Source organism: Empidonax traillii, unplaced genomic scaffold (genome assembly GCF_003031625.1).
Source record: "Empidonax traillii isolate 1590-97213 ecotype Southwest subspecies unplaced genomic scaffold, ASM303162v1 scaffold1413:size212259, whole genome shotgun sequence".
NCBI classification, from domain to species: domain Eukaryota; kingdom Metazoa; phylum Chordata; class Aves; order Passeriformes; family Tyrannidae; genus Empidonax; species Empidonax traillii.
This window is the reverse complement of record NW_020956606.1, coordinates 182,228-207,817: the sequence shown is the minus strand read 5'-3', so window position 1 is coordinate 207,817 and position 25,590 is coordinate 182,228. Positions and strand designations below refer to the sequence as shown.

Genomic DNA, 25,590 nt, shown 5'->3' with positions numbered 1-25,590 from the left:
AAATGCAGAGCCCGAGGGCTGGCTTCCTGCTGTTTTCCAGGACTCCATTCCCCCTCCCAGAGATACACTGGTCCAGAGATCCCAAGGAAGTGATGGCTCCTTTCTTACGTACCCAAACATGGCCACGAGCAGGTTCACGAGGAGGATGTTGGTTGAGAGCATGTAAATGCAGACAAGGGGAATGGTGATCCACTCGGGAAAGCGGGGCTGGTTGTTGGCATCCAGCTCCACACACAGGGGCTTGGACTCGTTCCCAGAAAAGGTGCAGCGATCAAAGTTGTAGGTGGTACCTCAGAGGGGAGAGCAAACTGTGAGTCCTCTCCTCCATTTTCTGCTGGTCAACACACAGGTCAACACAGGCCTGGGCAACGTCTAGAAGGACAGAGCCTTCCACCCAGCCACCCAGCAGAGAACCCCCAGGAGATAATTACTAATTACCATCCACATCATCAGGGTACTGGCCAAACATGGCCAGGTAGGGCTCATAGATGACCGATCGGAAGATCCACTCCCAGCGGTGCTCGTTCTTCCTCAGGATGCCTTGCCTGGCCACTCCGAAGGCCACCATCCACACAGCAAAGAGGAAGAGGAAGAAGAAGACGTCTATCATCTGAAAAAGGACAACAAGCATCAGTGCCCCACTGCACGTCTGTTCCGAGCCATGCGTTGGCTTTTCGCTCCCGATTTCACCAACACACATCCACAAACAACTGACCATTCCCACTCGGGGAGCTTCAAAAAATGTACAGCCAACCATTAAAACACAGCATGTTTTCAACTACAGGATATCCCCCTGGCACCAGACAGGCTCCACAAGAGCCAGAACCACATACAAGGGCTGTGGCTGCAGCCCCTGCAAGCCCATGTCAGGTAAAAGCAGCCACTCCTTCTGGAAACTCCCCTGTGGATGGCTTAAACCAGCATTTATAGCCCAGACACCCTGGCTAACAGTTTCTTGAATTTCTAGCTCTTAACAAGGCACAGAGAACTGAAGGCTGGTAATACTCCAGCTGAGCTTCCCCAGTTACTACAGATCCACCTCCAGATCTGCCCTTCCACTAGCCCCAAGCATCCTTATTATCAGACTTCTTCAAAACCACTGTAACAGGGACTCCTCACCACCCTCTTCTCCAGGCACTTGCGTGATGGATGCAGTGGGAGACCAAAATCCTCTTCCTGAAACCATTCAGCATCACTGTCTTTTTTGGGGAACACCCATGTGGGCAACAGGAGTGATGGGATGCACCACTGAAATATCTGAGACATGGAAGCTCCCAGGAGCAAAATCTCCTCTTCTGTTCTTCAGCCTGACTCTTATTCTTTCATTTGGCACAGAAAAAAGCCCTGCTCTTAATTACATCCTATTTGAATCTCCATTCATCCTGTTCAGCAGAGCTGAACTTGCTGCCATCACCAAAACACGGTGATTTCACTCTTGAGGGGGGGAAAAAAAAAAAAAAAACACAAAAAGAAACGTGTTGCATCATTTATTTAGACTCTTTTGAATAGCTGCCAGAATCTTACCATCCTCTGCAGCATAATAATTTTGGGTCCTAGATTCCTGCTAACTGTGAAAATATGGATCAGCCTCAGAGTAAAAACTATGTAGTCCAAACAGAAAATGACTCTCCCGGAATACCAAGAGCTTTCATCAGAGTGAAGCCTGACGGAGACAGTAAAAGAAAATGAAGACAAGTGTTGGGTGAAATATGCAGACATCAGGTAGAAACACATGGAAACATTGAAATGGAGAGTGAAAAGCGAGCAAATTGGAAAGCAGAGCCCACTCTCACCTGATGACAGAAGTGTTTAATGCACACCTTGTTCACACCCTTCCCTACATCATCCCTGCAGCTCCTCATACCTTCAGAACTGTTTACAGCAAAGGAATTTGTACCTTTGGCTACTCCCACAGCCCTCCAAAACCACCCAGGGCAACGACCCCTCCACTGCCCTGAGGTACCAGCAATAACCTACAACTGAACGAACAACTAGCCTGGAAAAAGCGTTTGCATCGTTTCTTTGCCATGGTTAACTCACCCCATCATGTAAAACAGGTTCTGGGAGATAACACCACTGTTAGACTGCTGGAGGGACAATCATAGGCCCCTTAAACACAGCACACTGAAGCTCAAAGAGTCCAGACTGCCAGGCTAAGTAGTCAGTAACAGGAGCCAGGGAGAGTCCCAAAGATCCAAAGATCTCCTGACTTTTTTTTTTTTTTAGAACAGGGAGCTTCACAAACACACTGTTTCCTAAAATCTCATTACAGGTTGTAGTCAAAACCCACAAAGGAAGCAAAGCCATACCACAGCCAAAAGAAAAGGTGCTACTCACCTGAACACAATCCCTGCTATGAAGTAGAAGATTGCCAGTGTATCCATAACATTCCACAGATCTGAGAAATACTTACTGCCATTTATGTACCACTGGGAAGGAAAAAGAACAGAAAGTAACCCCCACACAACACGATTTCCTTCTCACACAATAAGTGCACCAGAGTTCAGATTGCTTTTCATTTCCCCCAAAAGAGGGGGTTTAATATATCCAACAATGCCAGAAATTACTGGCCACCTGTTTTTCAGAATCTGGGTGTAACCCACTAAGAGCAGTGAAACACTGGGGGAAGGAAGGGGGTCACTTAAGAGGGTTGATGAATTCTGGCTTCTCTTCTTTCACAGCAGTCTTTAGGGAACCTGTCCCTGGCACGTGCTTTGGATCAAAGATGCAGACTGAATTTATTCCTTTAATGACCTGGGTCTCCATTTATGAACTGCAAGTCTAGTGAGAATCTCTGCCCATTCCCAGACTAACCGGCACTGCAGCCTGGATCCAAAGTTTGTGCAAGATCCAACGTCCTGAATCAGTTCAGAGGCGACTCATGAGGAAAGAAGGTTAATCAGGAGAAAGCTCTGCCAGGCCTACAGAAACAAGCTGTGTCCCTGATCGTAATTCTTTTTAATTTTCACTGAAATGATCAAAGTTTAGGGGAGTGCTGGTCAGGGAATCTAACTGGCACATCCAAGGAAAGCGATTCTGCTCTCAGCACCGTTATGGGACACAGAGATCAAGGGGAGTGCTCTCCCAGGTGGAAAAGAAGCTATTGAGTAGAGAGCCCCACTTTATCATTCCAATTGCACTTCCTTCACATGCTGGGACACATCAGGCTGTCTCTGCCCAGGAACTCCCTAAATCAAACAGAACAACTGAGACTGCGGTGCAGTCTCAGTTGTTCTGTTTGATTTAGGGAGTTCCTCAAATTCCAAGCAGTTCCCACTGCTGGGGCTTCACGTGCACGGAGGTTCTGCCCAGACTCCTCCTCTGCCTGAGAAAACGGAGCTTTCCTGCACCCCCACCAGTCTGCAGCAGCTACAGTAGGAACCCAGCCAACATTACTCTTTTCCTTGGATGTGAAAACAAAATCTGACACATCCCTATCTTTCCTTTTTCTTTTTTTCTTTTTTAAATATTAAGGACACAGATACTATTTTGATGCAGAGTCAGACTAATCCACACACAGTGTATCCTGGAGGAAGCCAGGAAGAAATTTCTTTGAGAAGCCTTAGAGGATTGAAACACTTTTCTGTGTTCTGCCCCTTAGTAGAACAGCTTTGAAGTCAGGACACTGGCTTGAGATAACTAAATCTTCACCAAAGTCTCTGTTTTACCTGCCTCCACTCCCACAGCCAAATTGGCCACCAGTTATTAATGGGATTACTGGGATCTGCAACTGTTCTACCTGCTCAGGGTGGCAAGGAAAAGGGACATTGGTAGGAATTTGAAGTTTCTATCCCTAAGGCATTTCCCCAGGACTTTTGCTGGGTGCACACAGGAAGTGCAAGGACAGGTCCAGAGACACCAGAACCTAAATCAGCAGAAGCAAACACTCCATTAGTGTTTTCACTGCAAAAGAGTCTCGTATTGTCCCCCACTTTCCTCAGCAAGTCATAAACAAGGTTCCTGAAAAGGGAAAAGACCACAATAACATCACCATCAGAAATGTCATCTGAGCTCACGTAAAAAGTGTTACTGCAGGGTGGGAGGACCCAGCAGATCACCCACAAACACTCGTGCCTTACAGGAGCCAGGAAACAGCACTGCACCAAACCACACCCCCACCCACTGCTCTTCTGATTTCCCCTGCACGTTCCCACTGCTCTGAACACTGACTGGCAGGGACCAGCTTGCCCAAAACCCAACCATTTCATGTGTCCCCTTACACGTGAAGTGAGAAGACACCAGAATGTAGCTGGCTGTAAAGGCTGTCCTGCATGCTGCTCCCACACCACAGCTTATCTGCTCCTACATTAAACTAGTAAGAACTGTACAGATGATTAAAAGCGAAGCAGAAATACATAAAGGGGCGGGATGTGGAGAAGGGAAGTGGGAATCACTTGATCTAGGAGGTATGCACGCAGATAAATGTGCCAAATCTAACCCTCTATTCTCAACTGCTTTGGCAAGCCAAGCATTCCTGAGAAATATCTCCACTGGCCATCAGCTTATCCACACATTCCTCTTGGTGCACGGACCCTGCAGCTACTGGGGCACAAGTAGGAATTAAATATCAGAGGAAAAAAAATATTCATTAAGCCTTGAGCTGCCTGAACACCCACCCCACCACCCCCCTCAGACATCCCCCTGCCCCTGAGCACCAGCCTGTGCTGCCTTACACTACTACAGGGGGGGAAAAAAACCACAAGGCCTTGGCTCTAACACTGAACACTGGGGTTGCAAGCGCTGCCTACTTGTCTCACTTCATCACAAAGCAGAATGAAGACCAGCACGTAAAGGATGATCTCCAGGGCGGTGGGTTCCTTCTGGAAATCCATGAGCAACACGTAGGCGAAGAGCAACAGGAAGGCGATGTAGAAGATGGCATTCCAGGAGAAGACCACGAAGGGGGAGGTGAAGAAGGACACGTAATACAAGAAGAGTTTCTTACTCCTCTCCACAGGCTTTTTCCTGCGGGATTAAAAGAGGGAAAAGGTCTCAAATCACAGCTTTTACGCCTGGCAGCACCCGTGTTCTTCAAAGCAAAAATGGGAAAGGTGCAGAGTCTATCACAGTATGTTATTTCAGAGGTGAGGCCATCCTGCATCCACTGACCTCGAGCACTCCAGAACACTGGTACAGCTCCCAGGCCAGGCTGGAGGGGCTTGGAGCAACCTGGTCTAGTGGAAGGTGTCCCTGCCCATGGCAGGAGGTGGAACGAGATGATCTTTAAAGGTCCCTTCCCACCCAAACCAGTCTGGAATTTTGCAATCTTAACTCCAAGATCAGAGTGAAGACACAAACTGTTAAGAGCTCACTCAACTTTTGAGACTGATTGAACACTAGAACAGGTTTTCCAGGGGGCTGTGGAGTCTCCATCCCTGCAGAAACTCAAAACCCAACGGGACACAGTCCCGGGCAACCTGCTCCAGCCAACCCAGTTCGAGCACAGGGTTGGACTGGGTGATCTCCTTCCAGCCTGAACTGCCCTAGGATTCTACAATTAATTGACTTGCTTGCTTTCTGCTAAAAGGAAGCCAGTTAATTACCTGAATGAGATGAAACCACAGCCTATTAAAGGGAAAAAGAACAGGCACAGTATGATCTTCCAGTTCTTAGTGTCTCTTGAAATCTCTCCATACCACTGCTTGGAAAGGAAATTCTGCAGGGAGGAAGAACACATTCTCATTTGTTCTAACAGCAACACAACAACCTAGAAGTGCTATTAAAAAGCATTTGATTTAGTGGAAAGAAAAACCAAAACTTTGAGATTTCAATCGAAATAGTTGAGACTTCTGTTTCAACCATAAAGAAAGTTTTCTGCATCAGTAACCATGTGGCAGGTCCTTAGTCCAGCCATTTTCCACCTGTGTGATGAGGAGTTAAAAGTGAGGCTGAGGGCACGACTGGATCTGATGGATAAGACACATATAAATCATGACCTTTTATGTAATGCCCATCCACACCGGGCATTAAATCCACACTGTGCGTATATAGTACTGTGCCAAGGCAGAAATCACTTCAGGCACTCTCTACCATCCAGCTCGTTATGATTTACAGCTTTAAATCAAGATTCTTCCCTCCTGACGTAGCACTCATGGGTAAATCAGCCACCTCCTGTTTCCACAAGAGGAGCCACAGAGGCGGTCAGGAGTTACATCCATCTACCTGAGCACCTTCTGTGCACTGCTATTACCTACCTGCACACCTGGCTGGGCAATGAACTGCTGGTCTCTGGCTTCCACTGCCAGTTCCAGGCAGTTGCTCCCTCCCCAGGCTTCACAGGAGTACGTCAGCAGCTGCTCGGCCAGCTCCTCGTCGTTGCTGTAGCACTCGGTGAACAGCTCTGGAGGGAAGAGGCAGCCCCGCACTGAGCTCCAGCTTCCACTCCCCACCAGCCTGGGTGCAACTGCCTTCAGTATAACAACATCTGCAGTATCAGAGCATGCAGACAAGCACAACTCCTTTCACGTTTCCCCCGCTGTAGAACTACGAGTGCGTTGCTTTTTACAACCCCACGTCTGGATGGGAAACTGTAACGCTAAATCAGCTCACACAAGAGACAGCACCGGGTTGAGATCTGCACTAAAAAAACAGAGTAAAATACATGACCTTCTCCTTAAATGACTCAGCGTGTCTACCTATTTTGTCTTCTTTTATATTCCATTTGGCACTGATCTAATGGATTGTAGTCACTCCCACATTAAGGGCTGGAAAAGGTCAGAATCCGATGCTTTTTCACTGGGAAACACTTTGTTCACCCGTTCACTCCTCAGTGTCTTGCTAAATCAGACCTGAGGGATGCAGATACTCGTAAGAAAGTCTACTGAAGCAGGTTTTGCCCTGTGGAGTAGGAGATACTTTCTGGTAACGAGCAAGATATTTTCAGTGAGGCCTTGTGCCACTCCTTATAGAATCACAGAACCATTTAGTTTGGAAAGGCCCTCTCAGATCACTGACTCAAATCATTAGCACAACACTGTTATCTTAGAATAAGGAAGGGATATGACTTTTCAGTTCAGAATTTAGGAATCCAATCTACTATTTACCTGCCATTTATTCTCGCTCCCCAAAAGTGCTCCTGCCAATCTGAAGGGTGGTTTTTTCCCAACCTGAATATTGCACCAGTGCTCATGTGGAAAGCTTCTCTTTTTCCATAGTCTCCTCCCTGTTTGTGTACACCCTTCTTCAGCCTTGCCATTAGAGTAAAGCAGCTTTTATTACCCCACAGGAGAAGTTCTCTACCCCAAAAAACCCCACCCCTCAACCCCGACTTTTGGAGGCAAGCTGTTCAGACAGGACACACAGTGTCTTCCGGAACAGACAGCGTAGAAGAGATTTCCAAGCAGCAGAAACACATGTTGACTTTAAAGAAGAACATTTCATGTTGGATATTTAGTTTTCAATTCCTTGATCTCTGACCCCCTCCTACTAAATTTGTAAAGAACTTAGAGAGAAGGCACTTACCCACTGCTCTTGTCTCATACTCGTTAGCGAGTTCCTCAGACTCACCAGCAGCATTTATGTCGTTCTTCACCTTGGCCATGCTTTTCAGGAGCTTGCTGGCCCCAAGGGCTGCCAAAGTGCAGCCTCTGGTCTGTGGAGAGAGAGTCAAGCCATGCAAATCCCTCTGTGAAGGGAACATGATCACAGAACCAGAGTGGTTTGTGTTGGAAAGGACCTTAATGGCCATCTGGTCCCAACCCCTGCCATGGGCAGGGTCACCTTCCCCTAGACCAGGTGGAAGCTGACATATTCTTTAAAACTTATCCCCCTCTTTGCAGCTTCTCAGTTCCCAGTCAAGACTGGGAAGTGAAAATCCACCAAATGAATGGTAACCAGCAGTGTGGTGGACTGAGAACAGCTCTGCAGCCAGTCTGAAAAGGTCTTGTGTTCAACATCACCATGGCATCTGGTCTGCTCTCTCATCAGCCCCGTGACACCCTCACTGTCCACCAGTCTGGACCAGCTGGGGGTACCCAGAACTGCCCAGTTCATTCCATTTAAAATATCCACCTGCGCAGAGCAGCAGAACTCCGTTTCAGGAGTGTAATGGAGGTTTCCACACCAACGTGAGAAGGAGCATCCATTAGCTTTGCTTGCATCAGGCTCACATTTACAGCCTGAGAATTACGTATTTGATTCCGTGATCATTAAATGTCCTGTCTAATCCAAATCAGAAATGGATTTCAATCAAACACCTGGAATCAGAACCCACCCTCGTTGTGGAATGGGTGGGAACTCGGCATCCAAGCTTGAGCACAGATGAGAACGCAAAACTGGCTTGGCCTGCTGACTCACACGTGACCCTAAGAAATGACCACACCAAACTCAAAATGTTGAATGTTGAATGGCCAGTCTCTTCGCGAACGAAGAACCGGGGAAGGTCTTTCCACCTTCCAGCCTGCGCATTGGATTTTTTAGGTGAGACACAGTGTGCGCGGAACTGAGCCCACCCTTTAATCCTGAGGTTTATCTGCCGGGGCCAAGCACGCTTGGACGGTGGCAGCGAGGTCCTCAGGACGTAGATGGATTGCCTTCTGGGCTAACGAGCTCCATCTGCCCGGGGAGGGGCCCCGACCGGGAATCGAACCCGGGTCTCTGCAGTGACAGTGCAGTGTATTTTCCCCTGGACCACCGGGGGCTCCCAAACTCAAAATGGGCAACATTAAACCTACTTAAGAGTCACCTAGCAATTTTGTCTCCTGGGTTTGTGTTTGAAGATGGATCCAGAGCCTTCAGAGGCCTATAAACCAAAGACAGACAACCCCAGTGTAAGGAGAGTTCAACTTACTTGCTCCCAAATGACTTTAGACAACTCTTTCTTGTTCTGAAGGACTGACCAAATAAACAGAGCTTGTAACGGGTGCCTTGTGATAGGACACTCCTCCTAAAAGAGAGAGAGAAGCAATCCCTCAGACCTCAGCTCACCAAACTGCTCTCAACTGGCACAAATCCAAGCCTGCCACACTCTTGTTTTCACATTTTCTTCCTTTGACAGCCAGCCCACCGACCCTCTCTCTCAGCTCTCTGCCACTTGTCACACACTGTGGCGAGTTAGGTTATATTTGGTATTTATGGCGAAGCCTTACATCAGTCTCCCTGTTCTCCCAAAGGTGGCACTCCAGGACGTTTGAGCCACAGTCACTTCCTGCATTAGCCCATTCAGTGGAGATAACCTCATTCCCAGTGGGATCCACCACTTACTGAGAGGTGGATCTCCATCTCATCCTTGCTGTTTTTGTAATCCCTCTTGGCCCCTCTTCGGAAGTCCTCGACCATCTTCCACACGAAGGTGAGGAGGGCATCGTTGTAGGAGTTCTTGGCGATCTGCAGGTTCTTGAACACCAGGCTGCTGAAGTTGTTGGTGTACAGCTCTCTCAGGACCTCCGTGGTGAGGAACTTCCGCAGGTTCAAGCCGTTTTCCAGGAAGAGCTGGACAAATTTGGGCCTGTCCTTCACCAGGGCTGTGAACATCACGTCCTGTAGGTCGGCAGACTGGGAGGAAACGGGAAAGCAGTATTAGGGAGCACATGAGCCATGTAAAGCTCACCTATGGCCTGGCACGTGGCTTTCTCACCTTGTCACCAGAACCAGTTTTTTCCTGCGTGCAATTGCCTTTGTTGGGTGGCCCAGAGCATTTCTGGCATGGGCAGATCACCTTGGAAACGGTGACCACAGAATCATTGGATATCCTGAGCTGGAAGGGACCCTCGAGGACTGAGTCCAGGACACCCCAAGAATCCCACACTGCACCTGAGAGCGTCATCCAAGCGCTCCTTGAGCTCTGGCAGCCTTGGGATGCCCCTGTTCCCAGAGGCCCCTGTCCCACACGGCTGCACTCCCACAGCAGGGGTTTGTACCTCCCAGTTGCGGTCATTGGTGAAGATCTCATCGCTGGCCAGGTCCAGCTGGTTCCACTCCAGCAGCAGCTTCAGCTGCCCGTTCCAGTTATCCCTGTCGTGTTCATTGGTGCTGAAAGCTGCAGGGGGGAAACGACCTCCAGGTAAAGACCAGAGAGCTTCCTGGCGTGCTCAGCTCTGCTTCTCATGCTACCTGACAAGGTGTCTTTCCCATCTTCCTGAAAGGCTTTCAGAGGATGCTGGAGGCTCAGAGACATACATATGGTCCAACACAGGCCATACCAGAGCTGCCTCATAACTACACCACCTCATAACCACAATCGACACAAGTGTCGTGCCGGATACAAGAAGAAGGAGTTTCCTTCAGGCTCCTTAGGGTCCTGCAAAAGGTTTCCCAACAGGGCCCTACCAGCATCCCCAAAGCTCTCCTAAATCCCTTCCCAATTGCCTGGTTTGGACCTCACCTACACTAACAGATCCCATACTGTTGCTGTACTCTGTCCACACCACCCCAGATGAAGACAATCTCTACCCTGTGGCAGGATCACAGAGAGATGGCACTGCTCTAAGGAAAACTGTTCTAGGAAACAAATAACCATCTTTTCCCATTTATTTTAGAAACCCAAACAAACTTCAACCAGAAAAAAAAAAAAAACCACAATTACTTGCCTTTGTACAGAGCAAAAGAAATGGCATTGCTCACAATTTCATCTCCAGCTTCTTCTATTTTGATCACCGTCAGTAAATGAGGGCTCTCAAGGACTTCTTTGATCTACAAAAAGAAAAAGTTCCATTTCAAAGCAATCAAGGCTGTCTAGTAGTCGATCTCCTGGAGCATTTGAAAAAGAAATTTCCCACCACGTTGTGGCAAGGCTGCTTCTCATCAGTCTCGTTTCCACCAAGAGTTAAAATTTAAATAAGCCCAAAGAGAAGTAGATAATGCGATTTATTTTAAAGTCATCGAAGTAGAAGATTAATTATCCTCTGAACATACAGCAGATAACTGATTCCCCTATGCAGAACCAAAAACATATCTCAGAATAATGTAGAGGTGTATGTACACTGTTGTGTCTTTAACTGCATTCCATGCACACAGAGCTGGTAAATCAACCTAACAGAGTCCCAGTGGAGATGGGGTGAAACACTGACCCAGAAAGCCTCCAGCCCTAAACATCCTACTCCTGGTGGGAAATCCCTCCTGTCCCACGGTTTTCGTCCTGCGTGCCTTAATAAAGGAGCTTAGGGAAGAAGTGACAGAATCCTGAAGTAGAATCACTGCAATTTGAAAGTCTGTGGAGCAGCAGCAGCAATAACCCCTTCTCTCTGAGCAGTTCTGGAACTGCAACACCAACTGGCTCATCAGCCAAGAGGCACATCCAGCAGCCAGTGCTTCAGAGGAGTCACAAAACATCTGGCCGTGGCTCTCCTGGGACCAGACATGTGCTGACTTCCCAAAAGGTTGGGGCCCCCCCACCTCCTTGCATCCCGATCCCTGTGAGAGTCTGGAATTTTTCAAATCCTATTTTTCAAATCCTTTTTTTTCAAATCCCCCTGGATATAACGTGGCAAGGAGCCCTGCACATCCCACGGGTGTCACCAGGCAGCAACATCCCCGCATCCCTCGACCCTTCTCCCACAATCCCACACACTCACCCACTTGATCCAGCTTTCAGTCTCCTCCTCCGAGAGCCTGGAGATGGTGCGGGGCAGGAACCTGAGCAGGCTCTCCTTGACACAGGAGGAAGCAGGAGTGCCTTCTGCCTCCACCAAGCTCGCAATGACATCGGCGATCCGGCCAGAGCCTTCCACCACCACGCAGGGAATCTTGCTCTTGATGGCCACGTTGATGGACTAGGGAGGCAGAGAGGATCACCTGAAGCGTGACTGTGTTATTAGAGACTGCTATTGTGTAGGAAAGCCTAGAGAGCAACAGAAACCCACAGTGCAGAAGAGTATTTTTATTACTGTCCACTCATACATTACCAGGGCTCTGGATTGATGTGCAGCAGTGTTTTACAGACACATCACTTCTGCAGCACCAACAGAACAAACTCTGATGTTACTCAAAGTCTCCAAGAAGCCACTTACGTGATTCTCACATAGCAATGTTGTACACAGACTGACAGCAAGAAAAAAACCTCGTTGAAATCATGATGGAAGGACCCTTATCCCTGTTGCAAAGGCCACAACAGCAAACACTGATTTCATTTGCTTCACCACACTGAAAACAGACTCCACTGGAGCATAAGCTGTCTGCCAGTAAACTGTACAAGGGGAGTCCATGCAAGTTATCATCAAGCACTGGAAAGACGCCTTAGCAAAGAGACAGTTTTCTGAGAATTTAAAAAAAAAAAAAAAATATCAACTTAGCATCATCAAAACCACACACAAGTTCCTCCTGTCAGGTGGGGAGCAGGTCTGTGACAAAGGCAAGTTGTTCTTTTCTTACCAGCTACATCAGAGCGGTTTTCTAAAGAAGGGTTCAGCTAAAGTGCACGTTTTACATCAGTGGGAACTTAAAACAGAAGCTTGGAACAGTTTTATTTCTCCTCTGCTGAAGCTGATTCTTGTCATCACTCACAGAAGCTGAGAAAGAGGGAGCCTTTCCCTGCCAACATTTCTAAGTTTGAAGCCTGGCTAGGACAGGTCCCCACAGCATGGAGCCTGCTCTGTCATTTGGGCTGATCACAGACCCAATTTACTCGCTCAGAAAAGGTCTTCACCTGCAGATGAGCAAGAAGGCAGGCAGAGGTATCTCAGTGCACTTAGTGACACCGAGAAATAAAACTCAGGACAAGAGGGAACGGCCTCAGGTTGCACCAAGGGAGGCTGAGGTTGGACATGAGGAAAACATTCTTCACTGAAAGGGTTGTCAGAGCACCAGAACAGGCTGCTTAGGGAAGTGGCAGAGTCACCATCCCTGGGAGTGTTCAAAACTGTGGATATGGCACCTGAGGACATGGTTTGGTGGAGAACATGATGGGGCTGCATTGCTGGAACTGGTCTTAGAGGTCTCTTCCAACCTTAATAAAACCACGATTCTATTAAATAGCCACGAGACTGGCATGGATACTGAAATGAACCGTCACCCAGTTACCTTCCAGAGGAACCTCTTGCTAGGAATTAAGCATTTGGTTTGACAAGGCTTTCACTCATTCTGACCAGCCACTAAGTCTGTGTTACGTGTCATTGCTTAACAGTGGCTCTGAGGTATCTCTAACACACGTAATTCCATGGCACGCAGAGTCAGCTACTTCAGTGATGGCCAAATCCTCTCTCAAACACCAGCAGTTTGGAGCTAAAAGGAGATGGACACATTCAGCACCACCTTTTGAGCACAGCTTTCCCCTAAAACCCGAATAAACCCTTCATTTCACCTCAGGACATCTGAATAAGGCTCTGCATCCATATTGCCCTACAACCTATCTGTGGGAAAAGCAAAAATTAACCACGTGAATGGAACCAGAACACCCAGGAAACACTCAGGGAAGGGCTGGGGTAACCAAAATTTCACACAGTGGTTCAGACTAATTGATTAACATCAGCAGTGAAGTGGTAGCAGACCTGCCAAGCAAAACAGTCTGATTAACTTCAGCACTAACAGGAGAACAGAAAAGTACCAAGATCACCTCTTCAAGCAAAATAAATCATAAATATCACTCTGCTTCAATTTTACTTTCTTCATGGGCAATAAGTAAAAGAAATAAACTTACTTTCAAAGTTTCTTTCCCTCCACCTTGGGCAAAACACACAATGGGAATCTTCCCACCATAATTAGATTCTGTGAAACAGGCCAAAAGTAAAAAGAAGGACAAGGATTAAATCTGCTAGTGCAGTTTGAACAACTTCTGTTTCCTGAGCCCAGTGAAAGAATTTCCAGGCAGTTCATGCAAAAACAAGTTTGACGTTGATTTTGCCACAGGTATTAACAGCTTTTCCCGTTTTTAAGGGAAACTCAGTTTTGACTAACATTCTGCATAGCTGGCTTCGGATCTGCTTCTCCAACAGAAGCTTTTTCCTGCTACATGTCAAAATTTTTTCCTCCAAAACATGATTTTACTGTATTTACCTACTACTCTGACCATTTTGAGTCTCAGCAAAAGGTTCTTATCACAAGTTCAAGATATACAATCCTCTGAGCTCACATTTTCAGTTGTAAAGGAAAGCTAAGAATCTCTAAACTCTAAGAGTTAGCGTTTGAGAGACATTCCAAGAAACCCCCAAACCCAAAACAACGCCCCCCCCCCCAAAAAAAAAAAAAAAAAAACACCAAAAAAAAAAACCTCTTTAACTAAGAATTTCCTGCTAAGGCCTTTGGGTTTGTTTGTTTTATTTTGGTAAAGAAGGAGGGTGAAAGAGAAATTGTTGAGGAGCAAGTTGCAGATGGCTCAATCACCCTCACACATAAGTATTTTGGGAAAAGCCTGATTTCAGCTCCTGTCGTAGCCATGCTTCAGCTGCCCGGAACTCAGCGCCAGGTGGGATGTGTGTAAGAAGGGTCAGCTTCCAAGAGGAAGTGAGGGATGGGCTGTGCAGTGCTGTCATTCCCAGGAAATGGCTCTGCATCACCCCCACAGCACGCAAGGATGAGCAGGAGGAGGTTCTGCCCCCCGGCCCCCACACGAACCTGGGATCACCCGCTCCGAAATGTACTTCTCCAGCTGGGTTCGTACTTTGGCCTCCGTGGTGGGGTGCCCGTGGGTGCCGTTGTCCACCAGCAGGAGATGGGTGTGGTTGTTATCCAGGCAATACAGGGGGTCTCTCTTGAGGTCATCCATGATGTAGTGGGCCAAGTAGTTCCCCTAGGAGCACAAGCACAGCCTTGAACAGAGCGCCAGGGGCAGGGTACGCCTTGCTGGGAGGGTGGGGAGGCCCTGGCACAGGGTGCCCAGAGAAGCTGTGGCTGCCCCTGGATCCCTGGAAGTGTCCAAGGTCAGGATGGACGGGGCTTGGAGCACCCTGGGCTGGTGGAAGGTGTCCCTGCCCATGGCAGGGGGTAGAACAAGACAGGCTTTAAGTCCCTTCCAACCCAAATTGTTCTCTGATTCTATGACAAGCCACGACAGCTGAACCCCAAGCCACCAGCTATTCCTCATTAGCTGGGAGTCCTAATTTCCTGGCTCAGGACACTGCTCACTGGCAGTACCAACAGCAGCAGAAGGCAGTGAGAGAAACCAGCATAGGAGCACAGCACAAATATTTGCAGAGAAGGTTTTTCTTTATAAGAGCTGCCTGATTTGTGATGATCCTCTCCTAACTCCACCTCAGCCAATGCTTTAATCCTTTCAGAGATCCAGTTAAATTCAAGCCATCCAAAACATTACATCTGTGGCAAAGTTACTTTCACAGAATCACAGAACATGCCAAGTTGGAAGGGGCCCGCAAAGATTACCAAGTCCAACTCCTGGTCCTGCACAGGACCATCCCCAAGAGTCACATCATTTCAACACCTCACAGAATTTTTTATCCCTCCTGAGATCATCCAGCTCAACCCTCAAATATCCTTGGAGATCTAGTAGGACAGTTTTTTAGATGTGTTCTGTAATGTCTAGTGGACAAGAGATAAGGGGAGCTATGCAAAGTTAGATGACAGTATCAATGACGATCCTTAACAGCAGCAGCAAGCACAACTTGTCTTAGCTGGTGGGAAACCCCACTATGGGTGAGTGCACAGGGATTTTCCTGGGGCTCAGAATAACCATGGAAGAGGTTATTCCCTAATGCAACACCAGACGTGGAATTAGGGCCGCTGAACTTCCACACAGACATCTGGCACAGCTGAAATCCTCTCCACCAGGCCTGATGTGTGTGACCATCTCCGTTTCCTCCTGTTCTGGGAGGAGCACCTGACGTTTTGAGGCCAAGCCTCCTCTTTCTTTTCCCACCACCCCATCCATGCGGCACTTGGGGACATGGTTAGTTGGGGGGTTGGACTCGATAAAGGTTCTTTTCCAACCTCAGGAGCTCCCCGGTTCCCCATTGCTCACGTCGCTGTCAGCAGCGCGGATGAGGCTGTCCCGGTTGGAAATCATGCCCCAGGCCGCGATGCCGATGGCCACCACGTTCTCCTCGGAGCTGCGGCTGATGGTGTTGTCCCTGACCACCTCCCCGATGTACTTCATCAGCCCATAGTGAGTTCCCCCAGTGAAAATCCAGGCCCCTGCAACGACAACACCCAGTGACCCGGGGGGAACGCAGGGAAACACCCGCCCTTCCCTCTGCCTTCAGACACAACCACCCAACCCCCTCTGGTGACCTTAGAGGAGGTGTCTGTTCCTCAGTTAAACGCACAAGATGCGCTACACGACTCACCTCACGCTACCCCGGGCACTAACTCTCGACCCTGTTCCTCCCAAACTGTGGGGTCACACGTGTCCCAAACGCACCAGCCGGGCAGAAGCAAACGGAATGCTCTGCTTTCCTCCTCACCCTTTGAGCTGCTGCCTCTCCCAACACTGTCCTGCAGCGATCAACCCCCGCAGGCCCCACGGCAGGTCCTCACCCTTGGACTGGGCGATGTAGATCAGCCTGCTGAATATCTTGCGCATCCGGGGCTTGAGTGCGAAGTTCTTGGCTCCCCCCGTGACGGAGATGACGAGGTTGGGGGTCTTCAGGTGCCAGTGCTGGGTCATGAGGTCGTAGAGCGTCTCGGAGTCGGTGTCGCACGACAGGCGGATGTACTTGGGGGAGAGGGAAAAGAGCAGAACAAACACAGCTGGATGACCAAATATCCCAGGCCTGGATGGGGACAGATTGTGCTTTCTTCTCTAGTGCACAGCCCCGTTCCAACAGCCAGCAGGGAAGAGGGTGAAGCAAGGATGAAACCCTTGTTTCCTCCTCTAAAGCACCTTCCTCCTTCCCCTGCAGCCAGGCACCCAACCCACCTCACTCTAGAGGAGGCAAAAGCACCAACCCCGGGGTTCAGAGGAACGCTGCAGGGATGAGCACACCACCAGCACGACAATTTCACCTGTAACAGTGCTATCTGCAGCTTACATTGCAAATCAGTGCAAGCACCACTGCAAGGGAACTAATAATAATGACAGCTGTATTTTGATTTAATTCAGTGAACTCCAAATTCCAGGCTCCACGCCTGTGGAGTCCCTGTCGCAACACACACCCATAGCAGTGTTTCAGGAATACCACACAACTATATCAAACATGTAGCACGGGTTGGACTCTGGCTTTGTCTTGCTTTGCCATTCAAGAGCATCTTCACAACTCCATCAGCTGGTGGGATGGACTTTTGTAAGACAGCCATGGCTACACAGCCCATATTGGGGGACAAAAGGGAGCAGCTCAGACCTGAATCATGGGAGACCTTGTAGAGATTGCCCAGTAGAGCAAAACCAAAAGATTCATCTGAGGAAGAAAAGTCGCTGAGACACTGAAGTTGAATGGAAGGACAGATGCCTGTGATCCAGGACAGGTTCCCAGGAGGAGCGAAGGCATTTGGCTCAGAACAGAACATCACTGGCAGGCTGCAGCACCTACACAGGAGAGCTAAGGGACTCCCTCAGCTTCTGCTCTAAGAAGCTCGAGCCACATAAAGCCCTGGGTGTTTTTTGGGAGAGGGCCCCTCCCTGGGAGAGTGGAGGCTACCAGTAAATTTAACTGGTGAGCCAGCAAACCGTGCCCAAGGCAAACCTCATCAGAGCCCCTTGGCTCAGCCACTTCCCTTCTCCACAGAGCAACGGTGCCATCTCCTGGTGCTGCTGGATGGTGCTCCTGACCGTGGCCACGGTTCAGAGAAGCCTTCTGGGGATCGACAGCTCCCAGAACACAAAACACAGCACCTGTTGATGTCCCTGGGTGTTGCAGGGCCCGAGCAGCACGGCAGGAGCAAAGAGCTCGAAAGCAGGACTTACCGAGGGTAGAAGTTTTATACAGAATCCCAGGGTGGTTTGGGTTGGAAGGGACCTGAAAGCACATCGTGTTCCATCCCCCTGCCATGGGCAGGGACACCTTCCACCAGCCCAGGTTGCTCCAAGCCCCATCCAGCCTGGCCTGGGACACTTCCAGGGATCCAGGGGCAGCCACAGCTTCTCTGGGCAACCTGTGCCAGGGCCTGCCCACCCTCCCAGGGAAGGATTCCTTCCCAATATCCCATCTAAGCCTGCCCTCTGGCAGTAAGAAACCATTCCCCTTTGTCCTGTCACCACAGGCCCTTGTCCCAAGTCCCTCTCCAGCTCTCTTGGAGCTCCTTTAGGCATCGGAATGGGCTTTAAGGTCTCCCCAGAGCCTTCCCTTCTCCAGTTTAAACAATCCCAGCTCTCTCAGCCTGTCCTCAAACCTGTTTGTGTGTCTGTGGACATCTGATTTCTGATCAGAACTTTTTAGGACTCATCTCTCTCCTAAAAAGCACCAGTCAGGCTATAAAACTTCCCATCCCTCACTGATAATGGACAGCAATTCTCAGGTCACCTTGGGGCTGAAGTTCTCCCCACCGAGCATGAGACCAACAAAAAGGCACTCTGCAATCTCTGAGAGTAGCAGGTGCCTTGCTAGGTAGGGAATGAAAACAGGGAACGTGACTCCAGCCACTCCAGTGCTGATGGGATGGATCTGGAGACAAAACTCCTGAACAAAGTGTGCCCTGAAACATTCACAGTGGCCTTGAGAGTCCTCATGAAACAACTGTGGGCACACAAACTGATTTCCAAGGTTGGAAAGGGGAGGACACAAGCAAAGGAAAGAACATTTAAGCTTCGAGAACTCTGAAATATTGCAATAGGGTGACACATTTCTTCTTCCAGTAAAGTCACACAGCAGTTTACAACACACAGTATTGAAGCTAAAATATGCATATCAAAAAACATTTGAAGTGTTCCGCTCTGTCCAAGCGTGATTCAAAACCCTTAGCCTTATTTCCCACTGAAGTGCCTCTTATTTCTGCTACTTTGCATAAAACAAACTCAATTAATTTACACAGTGGGCTCTGATTTCTCTCATGTATTTTGAGTGGCTCAGGCAAGCTGCACTGGTGGGAAGCATCAGTCTTTTAGGAGGCAGATGAGCTCAGCCACACGTCACTCCTCTCACAGTATCACTATAAATCACCACAAACAGCAACACCAGCTCCTTTCTCCTTCCCACTGTCCCCACTCCAAGCAAAAACACAGGGGAAAAAAACAGCAAACAGAATAAAACCTCTCAAGTTCCACTGATTTCTTGCACCCCTCCAGAATTCTCTGTTACTGTTGGATCTCCACCCTGGGAAATACTCCATATTCAGTTGCTTAAAGGCCTGAGCAAGCTGGTCCATGTGGATGTAAAATAATACTAGAGCATCACCACCCTCATTCACCCCTTCTCCTGCCATGCCTAGCAACAGATAATCTCTTTTCACTCCCATCACCAGCCTAGGCAACAAATAGCACAGAAGAAGTTATTCTTTATTACCTTTTTTTTTTTTTTCCCCAGGGCTTGAGAAACCAGCTTGTCTCCTTTCTAGCCTACTAAAACCCACTTCACCTTCCTTGCTTTCCTGGGGATTCCACTGGCACCCAGCAGGGGCCCTCAGGGGCACCCCTAACACACCACCCACTTACCTTGCCCCTTTTTCCCAAGTTTTCAAACTGAATGTCCCCGAAGGCATCGGTGGGAAGTTCCTTGGTGTGCTTCTTGTAGTTCCATTTCTCACTGGTGTTAACCTGAGTGCCCTCTATGTGCTGGTTTTCGGGGTATCCACACTTGCATAAGTTTCCCCTGGAAGAAGAAGGGAAGAGACATCTTTGACGGCAAACCCAGTCCGGTCACCAGCAGCTCTATGCTGAACTCTGCAACTGTGTGCCATCACAAAGAAAGTGAACCAGAACGTGGCATCAGTGACCTCACCTGCTGCCAACCTGAGGTGGGCAAGTGGTTTCTTTCCCTTTTTTGTGCTCTGAACTAGACAGCAAGAGCTCACTGAGGCTCTTCTCCCAGGGAACAACTGTCAGGACACGAGGAAATGGCCTCAAGTTGCGCCAGGAAGGGTTAGATTGGATCTCAGGAAAAATTTCTTCACTGAAAGAGTGGTCAGGCACCGACCCCTAGAAGTGTTCAAAAATTATGTGCATGTGGCACCTGAGGACATGTTTTAGTGGTGAACAAGGTGGTGTTGATGGCTGGACTTGATGATCTTAAAGGTCCTCTCCAATCTTAATAATCACAGAATGGCAGAATCGTTAAGTGCAATTGTCTCCCACGCAAACCAGGGGCCTGAGCGGTGTCTGAGCACACACAAGGCACTCACACGAGCAGGGAAGGGCTGTCTGGTCTCTGAGCAGGTTTTCCAGGCAGTTTTCTCTGTTCCTTGTCTCTCTTCCCAGCCCAGCCCCCCTTCCTGGTGTGCAGCCACTGCCCCTTCCCTCCTCACCCACAGCAGCTGCAGCAGGGCAGGAGCAACCTGCACTTGGGCTGTGCAGCACCGGTGGGGAAAGCTGGGAGAGCTTTTCCTGGGAAAAGCTGCACCTCCACCCACGAAACGCTCTGCACAGCCTCATCCCTCAGAGGGCACAGACAAGGGGTCATGGCTTCGCTCCCTCCAGAGACGTTCCCTCCTCTCCGCTGCAAATCAAACCAGCTCACCTCAAAAACACACAGACCAAAATAACCCAGCGAGTTCTGCAACCCTTTCCCCGTGGGCTTGGAGGAAGAGAAGCTGAGAGGAACCAGCTCCTCCATCCTCCCTTGGTCCTTTGCCAGACACCTCATTTTAGGTGGCAGAGGAGGACCCTAAGCAAGACTTTCTGAGATGAGACTCATTTCCCTCGCTCTCTCCGAGGCATTTTTCCTCCCAGCTTCAGAGCAGAGTGGGGTTAGAGAGCCCTGAGAGCTCTATGTACCTGTGGCTGAAAATGGAGCCAGGACAGTATCCTGTCTTAAGAGAACATCAGCCTGGGCAAAATCTAGGGAGTGTCATTCTTTGCTGTAAAGGCTGGTGCATGAAATCTGTGGCTTGGCTTTAAGAGGAAAATTTAAATTATGCAAACCTCTGACACATACATGCATTGTTACACACCAATACTGGTACTGCATCCTTAAAAAGACCTATACATTGCTACAGTTACGCTTCAAACAGGGTATTTGATATTAATTAAACCCTGTCACAAAGCTGCTGGAAGGTCAGACCCGTAGTTTTGCATCAAGCTGTTTAAGGAGCAACTCATACAAGGTTGTGGTTGCACTGCTAAATTAATTTCTTAACAAAAAAAAAAAGGGAAAAACCAGCAGTTTACTCCCTGCCTTAGAAGACAGGAACACCCTCAGCTGCCAGCCCCCCACCCTTGAAAAAACAATTGGAAAGCATCTCCCTTACATTGACTTGGAGTCCTTCGTAAAAAAGACACATTCTCTCTTCTTGAAGTTTTCTTGGATGAAGTTGGTCAAATCCTGGAAGATAATTTTTAAAAGTTTATTTCTGATAACTCACGGAACAGAAGAAACCTCAGTAGCAGCACAGTCAGTTTAAACCAAGATGCTACTTAAAACAGCGCAGCAAGCACTGGTTCTTCCCGGGATTAAATAAATAAATAAACATTTAAAAAAAGGACATTTTCCAGGGTAGAGACTATTTGAACTCAACACATTAAGACCCCCAAAGGAGACCTGAACGACTTCAAGTCCTGCTTTATGGGAGCTCAGTGGAATACAAAGCCTCTCCAGCTTGTTTAACCATTAACTCTCCTATTCACCTCGAAACTCACACTCGGGGAATGCAAATTCCTCCTAGACCTGCCCCCAGCTACCAAAGCACAGTGAAGTTCTCACCTGCCGATAAAGGGTCGGCAGGGTTGTTTGTTTTCAAGCACTGCTCGGGTTTGCAAGGCAAGATTTAGCTCAGGACAAAGAGGGGAAGACCTGAAGCTACAGTTAAGTTTACCCATTTGACACAGCATTTGTGGGTAAGCAGCAACTAGAGCAACTTAATCCAGGCGGAAAAAACACACGAAGTACAATATCCTAAACAAAGAAAATTAAAAGGAACGTACTTAACCAGTAGAAGTCACAATGGGGCAAGACCAAAAAGACAAAAGGGAGAGGGAGGCACTCGCTAAAGCCCTAAGAACCAGCAAGCCGGTCAGGAGCAGGGAATCTGTCAGACAACTCTGCAGGAAGGATTTGCTGACAGCAGCAAAGGGGTGTTTCATGTAATTCTATGTTGTCTGCCTCGGCCAGCAAGCTGCTCAGATTTGTCTCTCTGCAACACAAGAAAAGGTTTAAAACCAGGAGGGACTGAGGACGTACAGCGAGGAGTTTACAGGGATGGAAAGGAACGCAGCACATCCTCAAGAGATGCCAGCAAATCGCTGCTACTGCCCCAAGGGCACTGCCTGGGGAAGCAAAACCCATCCTCCTGCTCCTGACATGACCCAAGTCCCTCTCCCAGGGCAGCAGGGGTCCCAGGCACTCACGGCGTCGCTGCAGGCCACGTCGATGCTGCGGGACATGCTGGAGTAGAGCAGCCTGGAGCTCTCGAAATTGCCATTCCTTCGGTGCCTCATGGTGCCCATGGAAACCTGGAGGAGCACGGCAGAGGGGTGGGGGTGGAGGAGCGGGTTTCTCTCGCCAGACACCAGCAAGGACACTCGGTGCCCTAGGAAGGCAAGGCAGAGGTTATTTCAATCCCACCATACAAGGATCAGGAAGTACCTCGATCCTCAAAATGCAAAACATTTCAAAGCAATCTTTTCTGTTATTTCATGCCTCAAAGAGACTTCCTTCTTTCTTTCCCCACAGTCCAAGGGGTGAGTGGACTGGATACTGGATCCAAGAGTTAGGAAGTCACCCTTGGGAGCAAATTGACTTCACGTGTCCTCTAAAGCAAGTCCCTGTATTAAACTCACCCTCTCTGAAGGAGCATCACTTTGCCCTTGCAGCAAAGCACAGAACAAGACTGTACTTATTCTACTGCAAGTATTTCCACATTCCCTTCCTGCTGCTTTCTGAATAATACTGGAAAATGTCTTTTCCTGAAAGGAAAGCTGTCAGCTGGCTTCTGTGGTGAACTCAGAGTCCACCTGTCCTTCCAATGCTGTTTTCTCTCCTGCCTTGACCTCTGGGGTGATCCTGGCACTGCATGGCACAAAGCATCCCTCCCAGACACAGAAACACTCATCCTGCTGCCCTGCTGAGGCATCCCCCTGTAAATACAGAAACCTTCTGAGCCACAAGAACCGGCAAGTGCGAGACAGTTTCCTTGGGGCATCTGACACAGCAGGACCGGCACAGGCTGTGCAAGCTGCAGGTGTCAGTAAAACGATGGGAGTGTGATGGGGGCAACCCCCAAAGCAGAAAGAAAAGGCAAGATTCCACAAAACTACATATATTTATATTTTAGAGTTAATTTAAAAATCCTTTCAAAACCACGTTGCGTTGAGGGGGAGCACGACTGACTCGTCATTTACTGTGCACGGTAGAAGCCCTCAGCTGCTTCCCCCAAATTCTGCAGCGTGCCTGGGATCTCCATCACTGCCAAGTGACAGAAAAAAAAAAAACACCTTCTTCTTCCTTCCCAGCTCCTGCACAGGATAGGAGTGATTTAAACCCAGGAAAAGGCAAAAGGCAGAAAGTGAAGGGCTGGAGGAGAGGCTCCAACCCGGCAGTGAAGCACCGTGGAGACAAAGATGTGGAAAAAAAAAACACCTTGTCAGGCACAGTTTGCAAGAAACCTCAGGAAACCGGGACTTGGCAGCTGATAGGGATGGAAACCTGAGGTTGGAGGATATTGTTAACTGTGCACCGGGAGACATATTTCCTAATAGCCCAGAAAGCAATTCTTATCATTTCAGATGATTAATGTTCAGCGTAAAGATGTTTTCAAAGCTGTAATTCCAGATAAAAGCTCCATGGAGGGAAATTACGTTTTGGTCCCGATCTGTGCAACTTATTTATTGACAGTTCTACTTGCATTGTTGGTTTGTTTAATAAGTTTAACACCAGGAAACTGACTACAGACATAACCAGAGAAGATTAAAAGGAAAGGGTATTAAATTATTAATTCCAAAGACTATAGGATTACAAGTTTGCCCCGCTGCAGAATTGATAAGAATGAATGTGCTGCAAATAAAAAAAAATTAAAAAAAATAAATAAATAAAAAAAAAAAGTTTGAGAGCGCAAAGGAGCCCTGAAAATGTGGGATTTAATTTGAGATCTAAGTTCTGAAGAGCATCACTGATAGCTCAGTGTTTGGCTGCTATCAGTCGGCGACGCTCATTAACTCCACAAGTGTAAGAGGTAACACAGCAATTACACACATTCTAAAAGATCTGACGCAGCTGCAGTCCACAGAACAGGCAAACAACTCATTTTCTGTCACCTTTCCAAGCCGTTAAATTAAATGTATAAAGATATTTAACGCGTTAAAGCATAACTTTATTAAAGTATCACATATTGAGAGTAACAGCCACTAGAAAAACACCACAACAACCCTCTAAAAATAAAGGCTAATACTGTGACTTTCACAGCACTTGAAGGAGCACGTCCCTAAGAAATCTTCAGCTCGGAGGTGACTAAAATAGAAAGGGAAGTGACAAAAACCCCCAGCTAAAGAGACTTTTACGCAGGCTTTTAAAAACCTGCCCGCAACTGAAAAAGCAACACCAGCTTCCAGATAAATAAATGTAACCCCTGTTTGGGTTAAACACAATCCCAGCAACTGGCTTTGTGGGAAAGCTCTCAGGAAGCAGAGGATGCTGCCGAACTCCAGCAAATTCAAAGCCTGTGCTCCTAAGGACGGAAAACAAACCAAGGTTTAATCGGGTACCCCAGACTTACCCCAGCCTCCAGGACGTGCCCCAGCAGCCCCACTGCGCTCATGGCTCCGGGAGGCAGGTTTTGATATACTCCGGCTCGCAAAGCCCCACCTTTACCCCTGACACGCCTTCCTTTTGAGGGAGGGACCGGGAGCAAGGGGAACAGCAGGATTGATCATCAGTTTAGTAGCGAGAGCCGCTCAAACGCGGCGGGGCGAGAGGTGCAGGTCGCTTGCGAGAGCAGCGATGCTGCTGTCCCCACCTGCTGCCCCCGGACTGCAGGAACAGCAGCGCTGCAGCTCGTTCCTGCCGGCGACAGCACTGCTGAAAAGCCAGGGGTGTAAGAAAACGCTGGGGGGAAATAAAGAATTAGCTTTTAACGCAGCAGAAGACAGGGAAGCGCTTGTAAAATCGACAGCTGTTAATCTGATTTTCTGCAAGGTGGTTGAAGCGCTGCAGAGGATTATGCAGGTGATGCTCTGGCCCCCAAAAAATATTAGTCAGTGCCTTAATTTTCTGTTTGGCACTCAGCAGGGAGTCATCTGGCTTTCTCCTGCCTGTAAGTTAAGGCTTTTCACTTTGGTAAGAGCAATTCCTATTGCAGGGATATTCAGTGAGTCCTTGGAGAGGCTGGTTACCCCCAGTCCTCTCCCCTTTCAGAAAGCAGAGCTGCACCATGTGCTGCTGGAGAACCTTCTACAGCCTTTTAATCATCCAGTTTGAAGCCACTTCAGGCCAGGTTGGAGAGGACTTGGAGCAGCCTGGGCTAGTGGAAGGTGTCCCTGCCCGTGGATGATATTTAGGATTCCCTCCAACCCAAACCATTCCTGGATTCTAAGTCTCAGAATGATCTTTCCTTCTGTGATGGAGTGTAGGTTTATTATCCTAAATCTCACGTTACCTTGGCATATCCCCATCTCCATTTGCATGAGTTATCACTTAGGGCAGCATCCAAGAGGATGGTTCAGCCCAAAGTTCACATCCAGGTGACCCA

At 48.5% G+C, this 25,590-nt stretch overlaps 1 protein-coding gene across 2 annotated transcripts in view; it reads right to left on the bottom strand.

Annotated features, from left to right (window-relative positions):
• The window catches only part of TRPM8 (transient receptor potential cation channel subfamily M member 8), a 28,423-nt gene extending 3,677 nt beyond the window's left edge, over positions 1-24,746 (bottom strand). For both annotated transcript variants that reach the window (XM_027907154.1, XM_027907155.1), the window contains exons 1-21: positions 24,619-24,746; positions 22,256-22,437; positions 21,160-21,233; positions 19,409-19,565; positions 16,360-16,537; positions 15,845-16,017; positions 14,485-14,659; positions 13,571-13,638; positions 11,511-11,708; positions 10,527-10,629; positions 9,858-9,976; positions 9,202-9,492; positions 8,789-8,884; positions 7,462-7,591; positions 6,195-6,340; positions 5,544-5,656; positions 4,749-4,965; positions 2,338-2,429; positions 1,525-1,663; positions 439-610; positions 113-290 (exon numbers count right to left, since the gene is read on the bottom strand). In XM_027907154.1, coding sequence (XP_027762955.1) covers positions 113-290; positions 439-610; positions 1,525-1,663; positions 2,338-2,429; positions 4,749-4,965; positions 5,544-5,656; positions 6,195-6,340; positions 7,462-7,591; positions 8,789-8,884; positions 9,202-9,492; positions 9,858-9,976; positions 10,527-10,629; positions 11,511-11,708; positions 13,571-13,638; positions 14,485-14,659; positions 15,845-16,017; positions 16,360-16,537; positions 19,409-19,565; positions 21,160-21,233; positions 22,256-22,354 — 2,918 coding nt within the window. In that variant the 5' untranslated portion in view covers positions 22,355-22,437; positions 24,619-24,746. The remainder of the gene's footprint in view (positions 1-112; positions 291-438; positions 611-1,524; positions 1,664-2,337; positions 2,430-4,748; positions 4,966-5,543; positions 5,657-6,194; positions 6,341-7,461; positions 7,592-8,788; positions 8,885-9,201; positions 9,493-9,857; positions 9,977-10,526; positions 10,630-11,510; positions 11,709-13,570; positions 13,639-14,484; positions 14,660-15,844; positions 16,018-16,359; positions 16,538-19,408; positions 19,566-21,159; positions 21,234-22,255; positions 22,438-24,618) is intronic.
• Positions 24,747-25,590: the final 844 nt, after the last annotated feature.